The 23,575-nt window shown below is 36.6% G+C and overlaps 1 protein-coding gene across 4 annotated transcripts in view; it reads right to left on the reverse strand.

The window, feature by feature from the left end:
• Positions 1-23,575, reverse strand: part of NSUN3 (NOP2/Sun RNA methyltransferase 3) — a 449,969-nt gene that overhangs the window by 422,068 nt on the left and 4,326 nt on the right. For all 4 annotated transcript variants that reach the window (XR_007188714.2, XR_008957257.1, XM_044381248.3 and 1 more), the window contains exons 3-5: positions 12,529-12,872; positions 2,571-2,725; positions 1,702-1,823 (exon numbers count right to left, since the gene is read on the reverse strand). Coding sequence is in view for 2 of the 4 variants with exons in the window: in XM_044381248.3 (XP_044237183.1) it covers positions 1,702-1,823; positions 2,571-2,725; positions 12,529-12,872 (621 nt within the window). In the remaining 2 variants the exon portion in view is untranslated. The remainder of the gene's footprint in view (positions 1-1,701; positions 1,824-2,570; positions 2,726-12,528; positions 12,873-23,575) is intronic.

A 23,575-nucleotide genomic window follows, 5' to 3' on the forward strand; every position in this document is an offset into this window, starting at 1 on the left:
TAAGGACAAAACTAAGAAAAACTACGTACAAAAGAAGCAAGTTTCAGAACAATATATACACAATGATAGCAGTTATTTTTAAATGTATTTCTCTATCACACATAATTGTAAAAACAGCTATAGAAAAAGTCTGGAAGAGTGCACACCAAACAAGTCCAACAGTTAACTCAGTAAAGAAAGCTGGTATTTGGTTGGGTCCATGGCCAAAAGGGCCTTTTGCTTCATTCTTATTATTTGAGCTTTTTACAATGAAAATGAGATTTTAAAAATGCTATCAAGAGATCAAGTAAAATTAAAACTGAAAAATATTTGTCAATTTAATGGATCTTTAGTAACTTTAACAAACATAAATTTGGAAGAATAAAGGGAACAGAAAATAGGTTACAATGAATTGAGACAAAATGGGACACAGAAAGCTGGGTAATGAACAGGAAGAAAAAGAAGTGAATGGAGGATTTTTCATGAGAGAGAAAGAAAAATTATACTCTCAGAAAGCCTTGTTGCTTAATCACAGTTTAAAAAAAAAATAGAGGTCACAAAGCTAACAAGCCATCATAAAACTTATTGTCTGTTACAGGGTCTAAGGTATAACAATAGCAAGGCCCGGAGTAGCTGCAATAATTAACTAAGAAGCCAGATCGAGAAAGTTTAGGTGAGAAACAAGTCTTATAGCAGAATCTATGCAACATGCCAAAGCTAATAATCCAAGAGGTAGAAGGGGAAAGGTGGTATAAAATTCTCAAAATATTTTAGGGTTTAGTAAATGAAAGGCTGACACTGGAAGCACATAAACAGTTTAACTGCCAGATGAGTCACGTTTAGAAGAACCCTCTGGCAGGTACTACCTAAAATAGCCATATGAGCTAATTTCATAATCTGGTACAAGAACAAGACTACATATTAGTTGGCTGTAATACTTAGGTAATGGCATGTATTCATTATTGTGTATCAATCAGAAGTTGGAAGTAAACCACATTGTCAGAAGTGCAAAAAAAAATTTTAATCATTCTCATTCCACATGTAAAAGCTAACAAGTGATAATACATCATTAAATTATATTTTAAATATTCCACAGAATTTTTGTTCTGCATTGAACAACAGGAATTACTCGGGAGTAGGGTAGAAGTAGAAATCTCTTTTGAAACCAGGACAGAATGTCCCAAAATGCCTCTGTTCAGAAGAAAACCAAGTATCTCTTGGTGGTCACACGCTTCTGGAAAATTCTTTGGGAAGAGATAAGTGCTAACAATGAACTAAAACTTCCTAGGAGGCTGACTCATCCAGAACAATGTATCCATTACCAAAAAAATAAAAAATAAAAAAAAAAATCGTTGTCTAAAGCTACTATTATGGGGGGCTGTTCAGGTTCTGGTGAAAGAATAGGGTACTGAAACCTAGGTTTGAGATGGTCCTGATATGCAAACAACTTTAAACCACAGTAAAATCGTATGTGTCCTTTAAAGGACAATGCACAGCAATACCACATTTCACTGAGGGGGTGGGGTAGGGGGCAGTGGGGCCTTATAGCATGAGAGCTGAAAGGAAAGAGGTTAAGAATTTTCTGGATACAGTCTTTGGAGGAATAATTACCAACACCTACACAGGAAACCCTCCATTTGGGGAATTCTCTGTGTCATGATTCGTCATGCCTACTTAAATTACATTACGAACAAGAATAACTTTTGTGTTAATAGCCCTCACCTTAAGAGTTCTATCTGCAGAATGGGCAAATTCCTCCTTTGGCTTATCCTACAGGCTGCCTTCTGAGAATCAGAAGAGAACAACCAACTTCGATCATTTGAACATGGAGCATCAACTAACACCTAGAGAAAAAAAGGATATATAATGCAAACATGCACTGAAAATACAGTCTCAGATGCAAAATACACGGAGAAGCTCTGTAAAACATGAAAAAAAACAGCTAATAAATAAAGACATTTCTTTTAAAACCAAAAGTATACTATGGTAAATTCTTCATGACATTCCTTCATTAATACTTTACAGGAAAATGTCCTGTGCACTTTCAGTGTTTGGTTTTTTGGTGGGGAGGGGGAACAGGAGGACTAAAAGTCCACTAATGTCTACTCATGTTTCATATTCTTGAGGACTACAGCAAAAACTTTTACAAAAGTTACTCGTTTTAAACAGATATTACTATATTTCTGAATTCTCAGCATTTATTTTTGAGAACTAATATTTCAATTTTGGTTTGCTGAAACGTTCTTTTTCCTCAACTGTCATACTCTGATATGAAATGTTACCAAATTAAAGCAATATAGTGTACATGTTTGTGCACTGACCCAAATAATATCTGATCTTTTCCTGAGTATCTTTGAGGCACCTGGAAATAAAAAACATTCAATAATCCCCAATCCCAATGTCACCGCTTCCTTTGAACCATGCTGACCATCAAATGAAAACTGCTTCCTTGTTCACTTTATCAAAATTTCCCAGAGTACTGAGAAATTGTATCAGGCTATGTCTGGAAGCAGATGGAAAACAACAACAAAGCAACATAACAGTGGTATCATTGGGAGCCCATCGGTTTGTCACAATGTAATAAACTGTACCTTGTCAAACATTTCAGGCTGGGCATCTCCCATTTCTCTGCCATCCAATTCAGACACTTTAATTACGTTTACCAAAGGCTGTGGGATGAAAGATTCTAATGTCTGCCTCAGCCACCTCAATCTCAGACTATCGTGCTCATTACAGTGAAGATAACCTAAAGGATTAAAAAGTTTTAAAATGAATGCAATGGAATTGTTAAATTTCCACTTTTGAGCAAATAAATTTCAGAAAGAAATCAATTCATCATTAATTATGCAGAAATAGGGCACAGAGGTAAATATTATGATTATCTTAGGTTTTAAAAACAGCAATATACACACACAAAAAACATTGACTATAGTCTTGCCTACACAGCCTGTCAGAAGCTGACCATTTAATCATTCAAATTATGAATTCCTAAAGATATGCTATACAACCAATACCTCAAATACAGTTCTCCCCTAAAGCTCTTAAGAGTAAATGATACACTGATATATATATATAGAGAGAGAGAGAGAGAGAGAGTGATAGAGCGCGCGCGCACAAACGTGCGCACGCCCGTGCTCCTTTCAGAACAGAACACTTTCATTTTAAACAAAAGAAGGTATGCGATATATGGAAAAAAACATGTAAAATGCTACTGGCTCTATGATAAGACATGGGCTCAAATTATGAACTGTCAGACTCTGGGGAACTTACTTAGCTCTCCTTAAGAGTCTCAGTTTCTCAAACTGTGGGTTGCTGGGGGGGGGTAGGAGGATGGGGTAAAAAGTGGTAGGCATTAAGGAGGGCACCTGATGTGATGAGTACTGGGTGTTACATAAAACTGATGAAATCACTGAATTCCACCTCTGAAACTAATAATACACTATATGTTAATTGAATTTAAATTTTAAAAAAATGTTCATAATCTCATAAAAAAAAGTCTCCATTTCCTTATGTGTAAAATGGGGATTGTACCTAGTGAAAGGATTCAGAACATGCCTCTCCAAAATATGGCACTTTGGCATGTTGATTATTTTGAGTTAAAGGCACTTGAATAACAGCAGATGCAGGAAGGGCATTTTTACCTTCCTTTTTCTTCCTAAAAGGAGATGAAATCCCATATGAAAAATACTCTCCCTATACCAGAAGGAAAGAAATATTCTTATCACCAGAGAAGGGCATTTTTACCTTCCTTTTTCTTCCTCAAAGGAGATGAAATCCCATATGAAAAATACTCTCCCTATACCAGAAGGAAAGAAATATTCTTAACACCAGAGATGGGGAGTCAGGGCCAAGAAATCTGTACAAACAGACCTTGTTAAAAATTCTTCCTGTCTCCTCCTCCACATATTTTAGTTACTTTCCACAACTGGCACTCTATGTTCAACCTAGTATATAAGCACTTACGATTGGCCACTTTGTGGATCTTCCATGTTCCTGGGGCAACTCCCATGTATATGTAAAATTTATTAAATAAAATTTGTACGCTTTACTTCTACTAATCTGTTTTGTCAGTACCAATGAGAAACTCTAAAAGGATAGAGGAGAAACTTTATCTCCCCTACACTGGCTACCTTAAAAACTGGTTAAGTTTAAATGTGATATTTTAATAACATACCTAGCATAGGACTGCAAAAGCAGTAATAACAAATGTTTATAATAATTACTAACAATTCTTGAGTCCGTATTATGTCCTAGGCATTGCTCTAAGACTTTACAAATAGGGACACATTTAATGCTCACAAACCTAAGAGATAGATACTTTTATTGTTATTTATATTTTACTGATGAGAAAACTTAGACCATGAGCCCAAGTTCACAGAGCTAAAAATCCAGACATCTTAGTTCCAGAGCCCTACCTATCCTTAAGCACCTCTTAAGCGACATGCTATACTGCTTCTCAGTACAGAAGACACCTAGCAAAATGGTTCACTCCCTAATGAAATAGTTATTTTGTTTTCCCTTTATTTAAATATATGTGTATATGTTTATAAATATTTATACATATTTATTATAAATTATATTATATATAAATATAATACATAAATACAAGCACATTTTTAAATGCACAAAAGTATAAAGAACATCAAAAATTACCTCAAACCCAGTCTTCAGATAGCCATTTGATAATCATACCATCATACCACATCTCCTTATGTATATACCCATATAAAATTGATATAAGTGGAATTATATAATATTTTCATAGTGTCATTTTTTTCCATCTCATTCTTCATCTACCCTCTCCACCAACTGCCCAACAACCCCATCAAAAGGAACTTATATTATCTATCTATCTATCTATAAAAGACTTCTTCTCCACATATACCAACACTTTAAAATAAACACTACCAAGTCAACTGGGAAAAATATAATTTTTAAAGGCTGCTAAATAGTACATGAAATAGATATATCATCCTTTATTCATCCATTACCAATCACTGGGCATTCACATTGTTGTCACTAATAATATTCAATAAACAAAAATAAAATAAAATAATAAAATAAAATTCAATAAGTGTCTTTATAAATCTGTCCTTTTATAATATGTTTTTATTATTATGAAACAGTTCCAGAGAAATGGATAGGTTAGGGTATCGGGTAGGGGAATTTTTACTTTTAGTAAATATTACCCTATCCCTCCACCAAACTCCCACGAGAAGTGTTTTTATTAAGTCTGATCTGGGATGTGATGTTGTAGTTTAATCTTTTCATCTTCTATTTGCCATTTGGTTTTGCTTTTCGGTCAATGCCTATTCTTATCCTTTGCCTTTTTTTTTTCCTATTCCACTATTTATATTTTTCTTACTAACAGGTAAGATATATTTTCATTGTACAGATATTATCCCTTTATCTGCCATCCGATGTGCAAATGTTTCTTACATTGTCTTCTGAATTTATTTGTAGTATCTTTAATTCTTAAGTTTCACAATATTTTAATAGTCAATCATATCACTTTTATAATTTCTAGGTTTTTTGGTCTTATTTAAAGTAGTCTTTTCAATCATTAGATTTTCAGGTCTGATTCACCTCAACATTCATGCAGGCCATGTTTGGCATCATCCTACAAAGGACAGGAACCACAGCTTGCCAAGAGGCAGGGTGAGACATTCCTCTTTCATGGAAGACCTTGTAATTTGATAAGTTGGTAATTTAGGTGCAAGAAGGTAAGATTCACATTGGTGTAGGAGCTGCCTCGCTTAAAAAGCTTCATGTCCCACAGGAGACAACATCTCTTCTAACAACTCCATAGGCACAGCTTCCAGGATCCCCAAGAGGGATGCCCAGTTACAAGAGGACTGCCCAGTAACAATCAATGCACTCAGGAAGACCCAATCAGGGCATCCGTATCGGGTCTCTGGGGCTTATTTATTCTTTCTCCCAGTGCACATGCATTTTACCCATCAGGGTCTTTTTTATAATGAGTAATGTTGCCTGGAAACATAGTGACAATCTATCATGTTACCAGGGAAACAAAACTAGAGAACTACATGAAGGTGAAATTCTAATGCAGAGGGGGAAATATTTTTGTAAACCCTTTGCTCAAATATATATATGTATAAGTATATATATACATCTCTCTCTCTCTCTCTCTCTCTATATATATATATATATACACACATATGTTTTCTCTGATTGTCACTCCATGATTAAAAATGTTTAATGATATCCTAACATCTATTAAAGTTCAAACTACTGATTTATTTCAAGGTCTGTGATAATGAGACCTCAAGACAACTTTTCAATTTTAACCTCCCACCGTTTTACCAACATACTCTGTGCGCCATCAAATTTGACTGACTTGTCCACTTTCATACAGACTTTGAACCTCTTCTATAGTACTTAACCATACTCTACCTCATTGAGAGATGTTTGTTTGCATTGCTTACCCTTTCTACTACCACCACACTGCAATTTCTACATGGAAGGAGCTCAGGAGATGGCATCAATTTTGTTAGAGGAGGAAAAAGACTAAGAAATCACCTTAAAGCTGCATTTACACAGGTAGTATACTCTTTTTTTAATTTAGTTTATGTGTTTCTCAGGAGCTTTTGGAGGATTTGCTAATGCAGCTTATGGACAGTTGTCTAAAAGCCTGAAATCACTAGGAAATGACCTAAGACAAAAGTTAACATTATGGAGGGGATGCAACCACAGGGAAACTAGAGGGAGAGAAAAAAGGAAGTAAATCATACAAAGACGGAGCACAAATATGAAAGGGTTTGTAATCAAGCTGGCTACAGCACTGGTCAGTCTCTCACGATATGCCCATAGTCTGAAACTGCTAAGCCTTGGAAGAAACCATGGGGCTTAGGGGAGCAAGGAGGAAGAACAGTTAATCTGCTGTCATCTTCCTGTCTCCCGTCTCTCATTGGTTAAAGTACTTTCCAAGAGCTGATAACTCCCAAATTCAGGTTTGTGCTCTCTGGCCCCTCAGGCAAGCCAGAGAGTCCCAAGGCCAGTTATAGCAACCACGCAGGTATGGTGATTTTTGCCTGTCAGCTGGAAGCCATCTAGAGGCTCCTCAATTTGTGGTGGTAGTAACATTAGCAGCAGATAACTGCAGAACAGCATGAATCTTTTCTAGGGTTTCTCCAATCTGGAAACAATTCAAGAGTCTCAAGCCTTTTAAGTAAGGAATGTGAGTAAAGGTGAGCCAAAGACATCTGTGGTGGAGCATACACTGGGGCCAAGAGGGCACCCCAAAGTCACACCTTGTCCCCATCAGATACTAAAAGACTCAAAAGAAAGACCCATGTCTTAATTATTTTTCATTCCACTTCTCCCTTTTTCTGGTTTAAATTATATTCCATTTCTATTATTTTACTGGTAAACTTAAACATTTTAATATACATATGTAAAAAAATATATAGTTAGTCAACCTTACTGTTTTTCCTAAAACATATAAGAATGTTTTAGTTCCCCTCCCAAACTTGATGCTTTTACTATATATCTGGGTTTTATTTGGGCTTACATTTTTTAACTGCACAAAACATTATCATCGTCCTCTATAGTCGATGACTTTTAGATTTTACCCATATATTTCCCATCTTCTTTGTTCTTCATTTCTTCTTATCTTTTTATCATCCCTCTACAATGGCTTTCCTTTTTCCTGAAGCACATCTTTCAGAATCATTGGTGACAAACTTATACTTTCTATCTCTTTTTGTCTAAAAAAGAAATGTCCATTTCACTTTTGTTCTTCAGGGATATTTTGGTGAATATATTTCTGGATTTATAGTCATCTTTTCTTAGGACATTTAAAACATCATTCCTCTGAATGCTAGTTTCCACTGTTACTCTCAAAGGTCAATCCTCAGTCTGTTGTCTTTTGAAGGTAAACTATCTGTCCTCTCTGGCTGCTATTAAGATCTTCTCTTTATTTTCAATGTTCTACAACTTCACTATAATGGTCTACACTGGCTTAGCTGTGCTTACACAATTACAGAGGGTATTTTCATTCCTCCTTCATCATCAAAGTTGAAAACAGACAGTTTTCCTTTCAGTCCCTTGGGAGAGGACAATTTCTTCTTAGTTTACCTTACACAGCAGGTATACCATTTTGGAATCTCAGCTTTCTGTAAGTTAACCTCCTAGTAGATGCTCTCTTAGGCAAGCTCTGGCTTTGTCTTTTATTCCCACATTTTCATGAAGTAATAAAAATCAACATGCAAGTTTTTCTGGTTAAGCAAATGCTCACAAGTGAAAAGCTAGCTTTGATGCTCAACTGATCTTTTAGGTTCCCATTATCTCTTAGATTATGGTCACTGGATATTTGGAGATCACCAATGCATTTTAAAAGATTCTGTTTTTAATATTATATCCTATATTTTTTAGTTGTTTTCAACAGGAGGGTTTGTTAGGAGACCTAGTTTGTCATTCTACAAGAAACTGAAGTCTTAGTTATTTCTGTACCTTTCATAGTTCCACACCTACCATCCAAAGCCTTGCACATATAGTATGTGCTCACTAATGTGGCTGAGTTGACTTGAAACACGGCATTATAATAAAGAATATTTAAACTGTTAAAACTGAAAATCAGGTCAGCTTTTCATTAAATTACAGCTTTAGTCAAGATTCTTAATTCAGCATGTTAAAGTAACTCTCTTAGTTCAAATATAGCTTAATGTTATATTGTTGTTTGGCCTAGATGTAGATTTTATTTGAAATTGTCTTAGATCGGTTAAACTTTTAAAAATATGTAATATAAGACATCACAACCCAAGTTTCCTATATATACTAAGACTTACTACATTGAAACAGAATTAACTTTATGTTTGGGCGCCTGGGTGGCTCAGTTGGTTAAGCAACTGCCTTCAGCTCAGGTCATGACCTTGGAGTCCCAGGATCCAGTCTGCATCAGGCTCCCTGTTCAGCACGCAGTCTGCTTCTCCCTCTGACCCTCCCCCCTCTCATGCTCTCTCTCTCATTCTCTCTCTCAAACAAATAAAATCTTAAAAAAAAAAAAAAAAGAATTAACTTTATGTTTAAATTGTCAAAAATAAACCAAATTTTGGTATTTTTTTCATCTAAGCAGCAAAGGGGGTGAATTTAAGAAACTGAAAACATCATTGAGGCTTTATATCTATATAAGGCAGCCTTTGGTTCATGGGAAGAAACTGGGCTGGTAGTTTCATTCATTAATTTATTTTGGTGCAACTAACTTGGAAAAAAACCAATTCTGCCTATTTTCAGTTAACCAACTAATGGTGCTGCAGGGTTAAGAAGATCATATATATCAGTGGTAGTCACACTGTGTTCCTTAGAGCCCTAGGACTTCAGAGACACGTATATATAGAAATACAACTCAAGATGTTGGAAGCAAAGACTACTAAAAAATGTTTGAAAACACAAATTTGGGCAATGTGATTACTACAGACCTTGGCACATACTAGGTTATTCTGAAATGTTTTTATTACTACCAAAATAAAAAGTGCATCTAATGCAGGGGGTTCTGGAAGACTTTCTAGGAAAGCTGGTTCCTGAGTGAACACATGAAGAATGAAAAAAAGTTAGCAGGGGAAGAGGGGAAGAACAGTCATACCCATAGGGTGTGCAAAAGGCCTGGAGGCCTAAGGGAGCAGGAAGCAGGATAAAAGCAATTCAGTAAAGCAAGGAGTCTTTCTAATCTTTTCTACCACCAAAGGCTAACCAGATATCAAAAAGGTATCAATGACCGCAAAGAAAATTTAATGAAAGGATAGAGCCCTCAGCAAGGAAGTTGAACAAGCCACTTCACCAGTCTGGGTCATTCTTAGTATGTTATTGCCTTCCTATTTAGAATCAGAATTGTCTTCTCTTTTCTATCAAGACCAGGACATAACAAAGGCTGTGTTGACAAAAACAAAAACAAAAAAACAAACAGATAATCCATCACTGTGCTAACAGGTGGGAGCAGCTGGACCAAAAGAGAAATAAACTAATTTCTTTAATCATCTTAAAATATGAGCTTTTTAAACATTCAAAGCTTGAGCCTCTTGGCCCAGAATAAAGGCCAGTACTGATCTAAAGAAATTTGTTGTATAAAGGCACATTTAGTTGCAGCCATCATTTTAGGTTTTGCTTTTAAAAGCTTATTTTAGCATTGCTTCTGCATTCCAAATTCAAGCACTGTAGCTAACCTAATTTGGGCTTTGAGCATCAGCATGAAGACATCTGTACTTCTTACTAAACCATTATCATTAGTCCTACTTAGATGAAAAGCTTCTTTACTTGGAACACTGCCTGTAGTTCATTGCCCTTGATGTAAGAACCGGAAGATACTTCTCCACTTCAAACTCCTAGGATATATCAGTTTGCATTTGTATTCCAAATCAAATCACCTTCCCTATCATAAGCATGTGAAATATTTATAGCCTACTAATGAGGATAATTTAGGATTAAAATACTCTCTCTTCAACATGGTACCCAAATTTGACATTTCTCTTCCATTTTTTTTAAAATACTAAAAATTCTATATTCAAAATTGATGTAATGGACAAAATAAGAATACTGCCAAAGAACACAAAAAGAAAGTAAAAATACTACTTAGAACACATGATTTCATAAACCTTCAGCTCAAATTATAAAAAATAAAATAACCTTACAAAATTATCTCTTTTGTGATTTCTTACGTTAATACACCAAGCTTCAAAAACAGAGTTTTAATAACAACTCTAAAACACACAGTATGTTTTCTCCTAAATATACAGTTAACTGATATATTTGTACCAATGCCTAGTACAACTGGATTCACAGTTCTCATAAAAGTTTTTGAAATCTATTTCAACAGGGAGTGCTCTCAAAGGAAGATATAAATTAGCAGTCTTCAAACTGTGATATGCATGCCCTAGGGATACGTAACAACTTTCCAAGAGATTATAAGCAAAGTTGGATAGTTTTAAAAGAATCAATTTTCAGATCATCAACTTCCTAAAGAACACCTCTGGTCAGGGCATCTCCTTTCACAATGACCTTTCACCAACCTTGTAACTGAGGAGCATGCTTCCCGCTCATCCAGAATCTTATTACAGCAAATTGTGCCAGGGTGTAGAAATTTACAAAGCACCAAACAAAGGCAATTAAACACATGGGTACCTTGGCTAGGAAAGTGAATGAATTAAACTAGGCAAAGTAGCCTTTTGTAATTGAGATGGTTTGTAACCCTTTGCCTTCAACAAAATCAAAGCGGACCTACAGTGTTCACCTAGCAGATCATTAAAATAATGCCTGATGAAAAATATCTATGTGATTTGGGGTCATAACTCAAGATATAAAGAGCTTAGTGAAATTACTATAACACAATTCCCACCATTTCCATCATCTTATTTATAATAAACAGCATCTGCATTTATAAAAACGATCAAACAATCAAAAACCAGGCAGAACTGATGCTGAACCCTGTCTTACCAAGCTATAAGTAATATTTATCCAGGGAAATCTGAAATAATTTTTTAAAAAGTCTTATTATCTAATTAGGAAAACAATTTAAGATGAATGTTGATTCATTGTTTTTAATATGTATAAAAAATGTACATTTACATACATTTCATCATTTTTATACTAATAATGGTAATGATAAGTTACTTCCAAAAAACTTTTTAAAGTCTTTTAGAATTGCATTGTCTAGGGGAGACTGGATGGCTCAGTTGGTTAAGCGTCTGCCTTCAGCTCAGGTCATGAACCCAGGGTCCTGGGATCAAGCCCCACATTGGGCTCCCTGTTCAGCAGGGAGCCTGTTTCTCCCTTTGCCTGCTACTCCCCCTGCTTGTGTTCTGTCAAATAAATAAATAAAATCTTAAAAAAAAAAAAGAATTGCATTGTCTAATACCATACCCATTTGCCACATGTGGCTATGAGCACTTAGAAGGTAGCTAGTCCAAACTGAAATGTGTTGTACAATACATACCCATTTTGAAGACTTTGTAAGAAAATAAGGATGCAAAATGTCTCTTTAATAACTTTTATTTTGATTACATGTTGAAATAATATTTTGGATGTACCGGGTTACAATGTATTACTAAAATTAATCTTACCTGTTTCTATTTTTTTCTAATGAGTACTTAAAAATTTTAAATTTTATATGCACTTCACATTATATTTCTATTGGACAGAACTGCCTTATAACCTTATGGTCTAATGATACAAATAATGACTTTAAATGTGTATATTTTGTTGCCTAGAAGTGTGATGAGTTATTGATACAAGACTCTCAAGTATAAAAGTCAAAGATAAAATTAAAATCTTTGTTATTGGCTTATCAGGATTCACATTACCTGACGGATTTATGTTTACAAAATGTGGTAATTTTGTTCAAAATTACCGGCTAGTATGTAGCTGAAAAAAAAAAAATTACACTGATTCCTCATCTAAAACTTCCATTCTACATACCATCCTGGTTTTCAGACTTACAAAGTCTGCAAACTCAATCTTACACTTCTGATATAGTTTATAAATAGTCTGTAATATATGGATATTTAAAAGTTGTCAATTACTGAAAGAAAAGCACATTACCTGGATAAGCACACTGCAGCAGAGCTATCGATTTGCCTCCAGGAGCAGCACACAGATCCAGAACCCTCTCCCCATCCCTTAATTCCAGAGCCAATACTGGGAGAAGAGAGGCAGCATTCAGGAGATAGTATTTTTTTAGACTTCCAATTTGGTGTCTTTCTGAAGGCATTCTATCTGGAGTTCTGCTAAGGTAACATTTCATTGACTTAGGACAGAAGGGTAAAGATCCTTGAAAGAGTGTGTGATAGCCTTTTAAATGTAAATCTTTTTCCAGTTTCAAGGAATAATTGAATCGGTTAAGAAGGACAGCATATTGCCAGCTTGATGGAGATACTAGTATATCCCTAGAAATAGAAAAACAAAATAATATTAATATTATATATACAAACGCAATTTTATATTACTCACCGAGTAAATGGGGTCCTAGTTTCACACTTACCTATGATTTTTTTCAAAGTCAGGATTAGTATCACTGACTTTGCCCTTTTGCCATAGGCTCCAATATGGCTCAACCTACCACTGTTATGATCCTGCCTTTATTTAAAACTTTGGTATTTTATTCATCATGGGTTTTCTTTCTTTTGTATCAATTGTGCCCAATAAAGTATTATTTGATTATTGAGTTTTAGGGGCCCCTTAAATTCTGCACGAGACAGGAATGCCTCACCTGCCTCAGCCTAGTCCCTTCCTGCAGAACACCTTGCCAAAAACACACGGCCTTTCTTTACATACCTCTGAATACATCAAAATAGATGTCAGTCTATCACTCTTTGCACAAGTGTTTTTTCATAAAGACAAAACTTAAAACCTGAGACTGTTAATACTGGAGGGTAAAGTACTATCTTTAAAGGGTATTTAAAGGAGTGAGTGTTAAAGTCTTCCTCTCATGAAATAAAAGTATGGAAAACCATAGTGAACTCTACAGTAACAGTTAATGAAGCGATCAGTGGTTCAGATGTTACAAAACCAAGCATGGTTTAAAAATCACTTATGGATTGACAGCACCGCCCACCGCCCATCCCCCACCCTCCCGCCTTCACCAGAAGATTCTCTTTCCTAATTTTTTATTTGGTCCAACAGTTAGATCTCTTAACAGTCACAAGCTCACATCAACTGACAGATGATACAGCAGGAAATATTTAATTTATTTACAAGCTGACCTTTCAAGCTGACTTATCTGGAAGCCTCATTAACCATGGTCAATTAAATAAATTCCAGCTGCTACTCACCCTGGAGTTGCCTATGTGAGAAATGGCTGGATTGAAATGTAACACCTGCGACTGGAATTGTGCCAACTGAATTTCAATCGGGGGCTAATATGTGAAACTACTTTCTCCTTCACTGCCTCTTACTATGATAGCCCACCATCATAGGAGCCTGTTGTGTCTGTTTCAGGAATCTGGAGGATGACAACCTCTTTTTTTAAGAATGTACTCTGCAAATTTTAGCATGCATCAAGTGTCTGTAAAAGACTGCTAAGCCCTACTCCAGGATTTTCTGATACAGTAGGTCAGAAGCAGGGCCTGAGAATTAGCATTTCTAGCAAGTTCTCCAGTGATAATGATGCTGCTAATCCTCAACACCACACTTTGGGAACCACTGCATTACAATGGACCCAAAGGGGAGATCTGCAAATGTCACTGCCATAACTTTTATTTCAGTCCATCCTAATCTTACCCTGCAAACTGGATAAAAATCTACCCAGGGTTTTGACTCATTTAACAGAAAAATAATAGAAACATAATTTAACTAATACAGATTGGAGCAGCTTGTCCCTTTAGGTAACAAAGGTAGAACACTTTCAATTGGTTAATATCTAACAAAGCAAATCTCTATTCTTTTTTTTTTCCTTCAGAATTTCCAAAACTATTTTAAAACGTTTATTCTTTCAAATGAACTTCAGAATCAGCTGGGTCACTTAAAAATAATTTATAAAATATTTGTGTAGATAGAAACCTTGACTAAGATTATATTAAATGCAGTAAATTTGGGGAGAATTAACATCCTTACTGTATTTAGTCTTTCCAACCCTGACAACAATGTTTCCCCATTTAGTCACATTTTCTTTCAGATCCCTTAGTAAAGGTTCTTAATCTTGCATATTTCCTTTTAACCTTATTGTATATAAAAGGACTGTTAGTTTAGGAACACTATTTATTGTTGTGTATTATACAATAGATTAAATCTTGAAGGATAAGGAGGAATACCATAGGACAAAATGAGAAGGGAAGTTCAAGGACAAAGGCAATAGCACAGGTACAAATGTATGAAGAAGGACAGTGCATTTGGGTAATTAATAGTAGTCTGGTGTGGCTCATGGCAGATTATATGGGTCAAGTATAATATGATAAAGTTCACTGAAGGACTCTAGGGGAGAGAGCCTCATTGGTTTTAAAATCATATACTTATTGGGGCTCCTGGATGGCACAGTCGGTTAAGCATCTAACTCTTGGTTTCAGCTCAGGTCATGATCTCAGGGTCCTAAGATCAAGCCCCACAAGGGAAGCTAAGCAAGGAGTCTGCTAAAGCTTCCCTCTCCCTCTCTCGCTGCCCCTCCCTGCACTCTCTCTCTCAAATAAATAAATCTTAAAAAAAAAAATGTGTGTGTATACACACACATATACATATATATGTATATATACACACACACACACTCATGGAAGAGTGAGTCAGCGATCTTCAGAAACTATTCTCATTCTTTAAAAATTGGATAAAATAAGAACTTGCTTATTTGACAAAATACAGCATCCTTTCCTGATTAAAACCCTTCAGAGTACAGGGATAGAGGGCATATTCCTCAATTTCATAAAAACCACCTACGAAAAGCCCACAGCAAATATCATTCTCAATGAGGAAAAGCTGAGATCCTCTCCCTTAAGATCAGGAACACGACAAGGATGCCCACTCTCACCATTATTGTTCAACATAGTACTAGAAGTCCTAGCAACAGCAATCAGACAACAAAAAAGAATAAAAGGTATTCAAATTGGCAAAAAAGAAGTCAAACTCTCTTCGCAGATGACATGATACTTTATGTGGAAAACCCAAAAGACTCCACCGCCAAATTACGAGAACTCATACAACAATTCAGTAACGTGGCAGGATACAAAATCAATGCATAGAAATCAGTTGCATTTCTATACATGAACAATGAGACTGAAAAAAGAGAAATTAGGGAATTGATTCCATTTATAATAGCACCAAAAACCATAAGATATCTCGGAATAAATTTAACCAGAGAGGTAAAGGATCTATATTCTAGAAACCACAGAACGCTGATGAAAAACACTGAAGAAGACACAAAAAGATGGAAAAACATTCCACGCTCATGCTTCAGAAGAGTAAACATAGTTAAAATGTCTATGCTACCCAGAGCAATCTATACTTTCAACGCCATCCCGAAATACCAATGACATTTTTCAAAGTGCTGGAACAAACAATCCTAAAATTTGTGTGGAATCAGAAAAGACCCCAAATCACCAAGGAAATGTTGAAAAAGAAAAACAAAGCTGGGGCATCACGTTGCCTGATTTCAAGCTATACTACAAAGCTGTAATCACCAAGACAGCATGGTACTGGCACAAAAACAGACACATAGATCAATGGAACAGAATACAGACTCCAGAAATGGACCCTCAACTCATATGGAGATAAACTCCTAATGGATGAAAGACCTCGATGTGAGACAGGAATCCATCAAAATCATAGAGGAGAACACAGGCTGTAACCTCTTTGACATCGGCCACAGCAACTTCTTTCAAGACACATTTCCAAAGGCAAGGGAAACAAAAGCAAAAATGAACTTTTGGGACTTCATCAAGATATAAAGTTTCTGCACAGCAAAGAAACAGTCAACAAAACAAAGAGGCAACCCACGGAATGGGAGAACATATTTGCAAATGACACTACAGATAAAAGGCTGGTATCTGAGCTCTAAAAAGAACTTCTCAAACTCAATACCCAAGAAACAAATAATCAAATAAAAAAAATGGGCAGAAGATATGAACATTTTCTAATGAAGACATATGAACGGTTAACAGACACATGAAAAAATGTTCAACATCATTAGCCATCAGGGAAATTCAAATCAAAACCACATTGAGATACCACCTTACACCAGTTAGAATGGCAAAAATTGACAAGGCAAGAAACAACAAATGTTGGAAAGGATGTGGAGAAAGGGGAACCCTCTTACACTGTTGGTGGGAATGTAAGTTGGTACAGCCTCTTTGGAAAACAGTGTGGAGGTTCCTTAAAAAATTAAAAATAGAGCTACCCTATGACCAAGCAATTGCACTACTCGGTATTTACCCTAACGATACAGATGTAGTGAAAAGAAGGGAGATATGCATCCCAATGTTCATAGCAGCATTGTCCACAATAGCCAAACTGTGGAAGGAGCCGAGATGCCCTTCAACAGACGAATGGATAAAGAAGATGTAGTCCATATATACAACAGAATATTACTCCGCCATCAGAAAGAATGATTACCCAACATTTGCAGCAACATGGATGGGACTGGAGGAGATTATGCTAAGCGAAATAAATCAAGCAGAGAAAGACAATTATCATATGGTTTCACTCATTTGTGGAACATAAGGAATAGCAGAGAGATCGTTAGGAGAAGGAAGGGAAAAATGAAGGGGGGGGAGTAAACAGAGGGGAAATGAACCATGAGAGACGATGGGCTCCAGGAAACAAACTGAGGGTTTTAGAGGGGAGGGGAGTGGGGGGATAGGACAGCCTGGTGAAGGGTATTAAGGAGGGCATGTACTGCATGGAGCACTGGGTGTTATACGCAAACAATGAATCATGGAACACTACATCAAAAACTAATGATGTATTGTATGGTGACTAACATACCATAATTTAAAAAAAAAAAAAAAGAACTTGCTTAAAACAAATTTTCTTACTCCTCCTAACTTATATGCAGCCTTACTGAAGTCCTTGAACTTCCTGGAACAAGTTTTCTTTAGCCTTTACCAGTCTCAGGATAAACTGCTCCTTCTGCCTACAATGGCCCACCTACAGCCTGGCTGACTCCCCTACTCTCTGCTGAGGGGCTGGTTTAGGTTTTATCTTCTCAGGGAAACCTTTCTACCTACAACCCAACCCACCCACTCTACCTCACCCTGATATTAATAATAAAAATTACTGATCATATGTTTACAATACACATTTTACATGCTTAGCTCATTTAACCATCACTACTGTGAAGGACAGCTATTATCCCCATGTTAGAAGTTAGGTAACTGAAGCTTTCAGGAATTAAGCAACTCACCCAAGGTTCTATCACTATTAAGCAGAAGTACCTGATTCAAAATCTGGCTGACTTTAAAGTCTAACGAAGTGTGAGACCTTGGTACTATAGCACTAGTGGCATACCACAGGGAGAGGCAGAGAATTTTCACCCCAACCCTCGCCTAGTGTCAGTGCCCTGGCCTCCCCTTGCTCCTAACAATGGGAATAGCCTGACACACACTGCCCTGAGGCTCTGTAATGGGACCACTTGATGAAGGGACTGCTCAGACTGCTCAGGCTGGTAATTCCTACCCCTGAGAAAGCAAAACTACATATTAATTTGGGACTCAGCACCCCACCCACCCCCACCCCACCCAACTACCAGTGACCTCCCCTCTCCCTAGCACATGCGCACACAGACACACACACACTCACACTCCAGTGCACTGGCAGGATGATGCCCTTGGGGCTGGCAGGCCTGCGGCTATTCAAGTCCAAAGCTCTGTCTGGAGGGACAAGCAGCCCAGCAGACACCACAGGGAGTGTACACTGGCGGACTTAAGAAGACACTCACCAGGGACCACACTCCAGGACTCCTCTCAAGATTCATTAGGAGTCTGAAGCTGTCACTTCCTGGTCTTCAATGACAGAAGTTCGAGTACACCAGCAGCCAGCAGAACTGGGACCCACAAGATCAGTGACCTAAAGATGTTTGCTAGTCTCTCCACTGATACCATTTTGAAAAAAACTATGTACCTTCTGGCATGTTTTAAGTTGACATCAAAATCTTCACCATAGATTAAGAATGTTACTTCCAGCATACTATAAAAATTGACATTTTAAAATATAAATTATACCACTTTTTAAAATGTATTCAGTGGAACCTAAATACCAGAGTGATTTTGAAACCCAGCATTGTCCATTTAAAAATTCATGGACTGACTCTTCTTGAACAGGTGAAAATTTTACAGTTCCTTTTTTCTATTTACATTCTATTTCCCCACATAACTTTATCTTAATACATTTTTGTGCTTGAAAACTTTTATTACCCTATTGTACCTCTCTGCCATAAACACACACACGTGTATATATAGTAAATTTGTTTTCACTGTGGCCTAGATCTCTAAGTGTTAAAATGGTAACTTCTGGATTCAGTTATCAGTAAAATTGTTATTATAAAATTGATCAAAATACTTATTATAGATTTGACAATTACTAAACATAAAAAGAAAAAGTGTTAGGAAATGGATCTCAATGAAATGAGCTTCCCCCCCCCCCCCCGGCCCTGGTCCCCATATATCCAGAGATGACTATTACCTAGGGCTATCCCGAGTCAGGGTCCAAATTAACTATATTCCTGTTTTGTATTTTAACAAGGGCTGAGAAAAGCCTTCACTTAAATAAGTGGGTAAGAATTAAATATATTTTGTTACAGCAATGTCTCTCTTTTTGACTTCTATTTCTTTGAGTTGTATTCCCAAATCACTTAATGATCTATCTTCAAAAATATTTTAAATGATCTGTTAGTTGATAACTCAACTGGAGATCCTCTACTTTTGTTAAAAGCAAAACTTGGAGACCATGTGACCTGTCAAAGAATTTGTTAGTCATTAGTCATTTACTTCCTCAACCCTTACAATGACATTCCAATAGTCTCTGATAGGTAGAGGTGTTGTCACCCTGGAGAAATGCAATGTGGAAGAGTCAAGATGGTGAAAGTGTATCCTTTTTTCATAAAGTAGGAGAAAGACAATAGAAAGGTAGCCGGGGGAAGGAGAATAAGTACCCCTTAGGCACATAAGGATCAGAGTAATTCTGTGAAAGAGAATACATGAAAACTGAAAAGCTTAAAGTTGATTGCTGTAACTTGCCTGTGCACACATACCCCTTGAAAAAACTGTACAATGTATTATTTGGACCATGTTATTTGACGTTATTATTTTCATTCAACTTTCTGTGATTTTATTCTTTTCTCTTAGTATTTATTCTATTCTCTATTCTACCTTCCTATATAATGATGAGGATAAAAAATCATTTTATCTAGGTATTGCTAAGCACAACTGGTATAACCCTGTCGATTACAAAACCAATTAAATTTTTATGGTTAGAAAAATAAAAATCCCTTTTGTTTTATTGCTATTGGTATCCACTAGAGGGTGCTCATTCAATCATTTTAAAAGTCTGGTTTAGAAATGAATCAGTCAATTCATGGAGGTCACCTAAGTATGTTTATTTATTTTATTTTTATTCTTCAGAGATTCTAATGATGAACTGAGTGTCTCCTACTCTTTCTTGGCATTGTTTCTTCAGTGTCTCTCATAGAAGGCAATCTATGTCCATATTTGTTATCCACAGTAGCTCAACTAGAAGTCCTGAGTAAAGGTTTGTGTTTCTGGTAGAGACCAACAAAAGGCTAAAAATATTGCATACAAGGAATCCCTTATATCAAAAGACATGTGCATACACTCCGAGTGCTGGGACTCTACACCCTTCAAAGCAGCACACTTGCTAGAGGAAAAGAGATGGATTTTAAAATCACAGGCCTGGATTGGCCATTAAAATTGGTATTTTCTAACTTCTGAATTTTAAAGGTGCGAAAAGTTACTACTTCACAGGGATATGCACAAATTATGGCTGAATATTTGTGTAAAGCTAACATTAGGGACAAAAGAGAGATAGAGATACCAGCTCATTTCTGTCTTCCCCAACCACCCCACTCCATCCCATTCACAGATTCTGCTAATGCAATCTGGCTATATTTTTTCCCCTCTATATATGAACTATGTGAACTCTGGAGAAAAGTGTCTAAATAAAAAAATATTTACAGATAGGCCAGACTTAACTGAGGCTTTTTGTTTACTTTGCTTTCTACAAAGTGCACACAAAATTTCCAAAGTTCATATACAGACTTCCAGTTAATCCTCCCTTCATTTGAAGGCAGAATATATATAATCCATCTTTGTATCCCCAGGGCTTAGAACAGTACCTGGTTTATAAAACAAAATTGTGAATAAGTAGATGACTTGTTCAAGTTTTAAGGTATTGGTTCTTCAAGACCCTCCCTTGTCAGAAAAGACAACTTAATAAATTATGACAGCACAATCTTGAAAGAATTATAATAGCTGTTATCAACAAAATGCAATGGAAACACAAAGAACTAATTTTGTCAAGGGTATGGGACAGCTTGATAGAGAACTGGTTAAAAACAGCAGTAGTAATAAAAATAATGCTAACACATATCAAGGGCTTACTATATGTCAAGCAATATTCTAAGCACTTTGTATATATATAAAATCATTTTATCTTCCCAAATAATTGTATGAAATAGATCCTATTTTGCACATAAGGATAGTGAGGCACAGAGATGTTAAGTAACTTATCTAGGTCATATGCTACAAGGCGCAGAGGTAGGATTTGAACCCACAGTTTAGCCACTGTACAGAGGGGAAAAGGAGAGGCTCATTCCTGGCAGAGGGAATAGCATATCCAATCCCAAAGGGATGAAGGAGCCTGTCTAGTCATGCTAAGATATTCAGTCCAAACATAATACTACAGACAGTGGGGGAGCAGAGGAGGCTTCTACTCCAGGAGTGGCACAATGGAATACAACAGCACTGAGAAGCAGCAGGACAGAAGGTAAGACAAACTCCCAAAGCTCCCCCAAATGTGAGCTCTGTTCCACTGGGCAAGTTAATTAGCCTTCATATGCCTCAGTTTTCCTATCTGTAAAATGTAAACAGTAGTAACTACCTCAGAAGGCTGTACAGAGGATTATGTTAATATTTATAAAGTGATTAGAACATTGCCTGGGGTACAGTGTCATAAAAGGGGTTGCTAAGTAAGCCAACAAATAAATACTAAAGGTAGGAGACTGTGGAAAGGGGCTACTGCAATATGCCAAGTAAGAAATGATGAAGGCTTAACTAAACAGTAATAAAGGGAATACAAATGAAATCCAAATTAAGAAATTTCTCAGGAAGAAGCAAAAGCATTTGGTGGGCATTTAGATTTTGATGTAGGCAGAGTAGTGGTATATGGCAGTTCATAGTCTGGGAGCCCCCAAACTATCAAGGTCAGTCAAGGTAAGAGATACATGGTGCAGAGCACAGGAAAGTTCAAAGCATGAAGCTTCCAGGTGTCCTCTCCAGTGGAATCATGAGCAAGGACTTTTCCCTGCAACAATGTGTGACCACATACTTAGGAATACTGCCAAGTAGGAAGGCTCACCAAAAGCTTGGCTACTAGATTTCACTGGGGCACAGTCACACAAACATGATCAATTGCTAATCTTTAGTCTCCAGCTCCTCTGGGGGTCAGAGGTGGGAAGACAAGCTGTTATCATGGCCCACAGCCCCCACCATAAATCACACTGCTAGACTTTCCAGTGTGGCCCAAGCCCCCAGGTAAACAAAGACACTCTTAGGCAGGACATTCCAAGGGCTTAGAGATAACCTCCCAGGAGCTGAGGTCACATGTCAGACTTACTTTTGATTAAGGTTCATTCTTTACCTTGAAGGTATGGAGGAGAAAAGAAGAGACATATTGATGGTGATACCTTCAACAAGTGAGAAAAAATATGCAAGTGGCAAATGACAACATAGGTTTAGAAGGGAAAAACAACATGCTTTTGAGATTGCCTAGTACCAAACTAAGTGAAGTTACCAGAAAATACTGAGAAACAAAGCTTAGAGAGGACTGCACAGCTTGAGATGGCAACTTACTGAGGGAAGTCCAAAGTCCTGCCATGAATGGGCTTACCTGAAAGATAATGTAGGCAATGAGCAGAGCAAAACTTGAATCCACTGTAAACAACTTTAAAGGGCTGCTCAGAGGGTGACTTGTAAAAAAGGTTATTACAAAACAATAAAATTTAAATAAACACTAAGTCTTCCCCACTATTTAAATCCCTTAGGTAAGATAGGAAACTTAAAATAAGTAAATAACTTTCTAGGTACAAGACAAAAATGCACTTACCTTTCCCTGGAAGTAAACAGACCCTGCAAGCATGACATTTTGTCTTCCAAAAAAAGTTAAAAAGAAAAAACAACAAAAATATTTGCGCTTACTTTCCCATACCATCTTCCATGCTCAGACTACTTTCTAAGCTCAGCCTTTATTTTGCCCATGGCAAATTCAGCAAATTTATGCAAAACTTAAATTACCATGAAAACCCAACAAAAAGGTAGATGAAGCAGAAGGCACAGCTAATTAAATGGATTTGAGGTTCACTGCTCATTTTGTTTAGGGTCAAACAATAATTTACAAATCTGTCTGAGCACATTAAATAGAAAAATAACTCATTACAGGGTATGGGTAGCCAGACTACTGTAAAATCTGAAGACAATATACCTTTAAACCCCCTTTTTTAATCATCCATGAATGCCTAACTACACCTCAGGTGTGAGATTAGGGGTTAGCAGTGGAAGTTCTTGAATCAGAAAGCCTAGACACAAATCTCTGCTCTGGCACTTACCAGCTAAGTAAACTTGGGAAGTTACTTAAACACTGTGTGGTTTCATCACATGAAAAATGGGAAACAAACCTCAGAGCTTTGTTCTGAGGATCGCGTAAAGCCAATACCATCTGGTACATAATAAGCACGCAGTAGGTGTGTGGTTGTTTGGCTATTTCACGTGAGTAACTTTACATACTAAAAACATAATGAGTTTATTACACCTATCATTCTTTCTTCGCTGTGACAGAAGACACCTATTTTAAAATCTAGTTTTGAAATAAAAAACCACAACCATAAACTACTTTTTCATATCGCAGTATTTACAAGTTTCTGAAACAGTGTTATCTGTCC

Source organism: Ursus arctos, unplaced genomic scaffold (assembly GCF_023065955.2).
Source record: "Ursus arctos isolate Adak ecotype North America unplaced genomic scaffold, UrsArc2.0 scaffold_4, whole genome shotgun sequence".
Lineage (NCBI taxonomy): Eukaryota > Metazoa > Chordata > Mammalia > Carnivora > Ursidae > Ursus > Ursus arctos.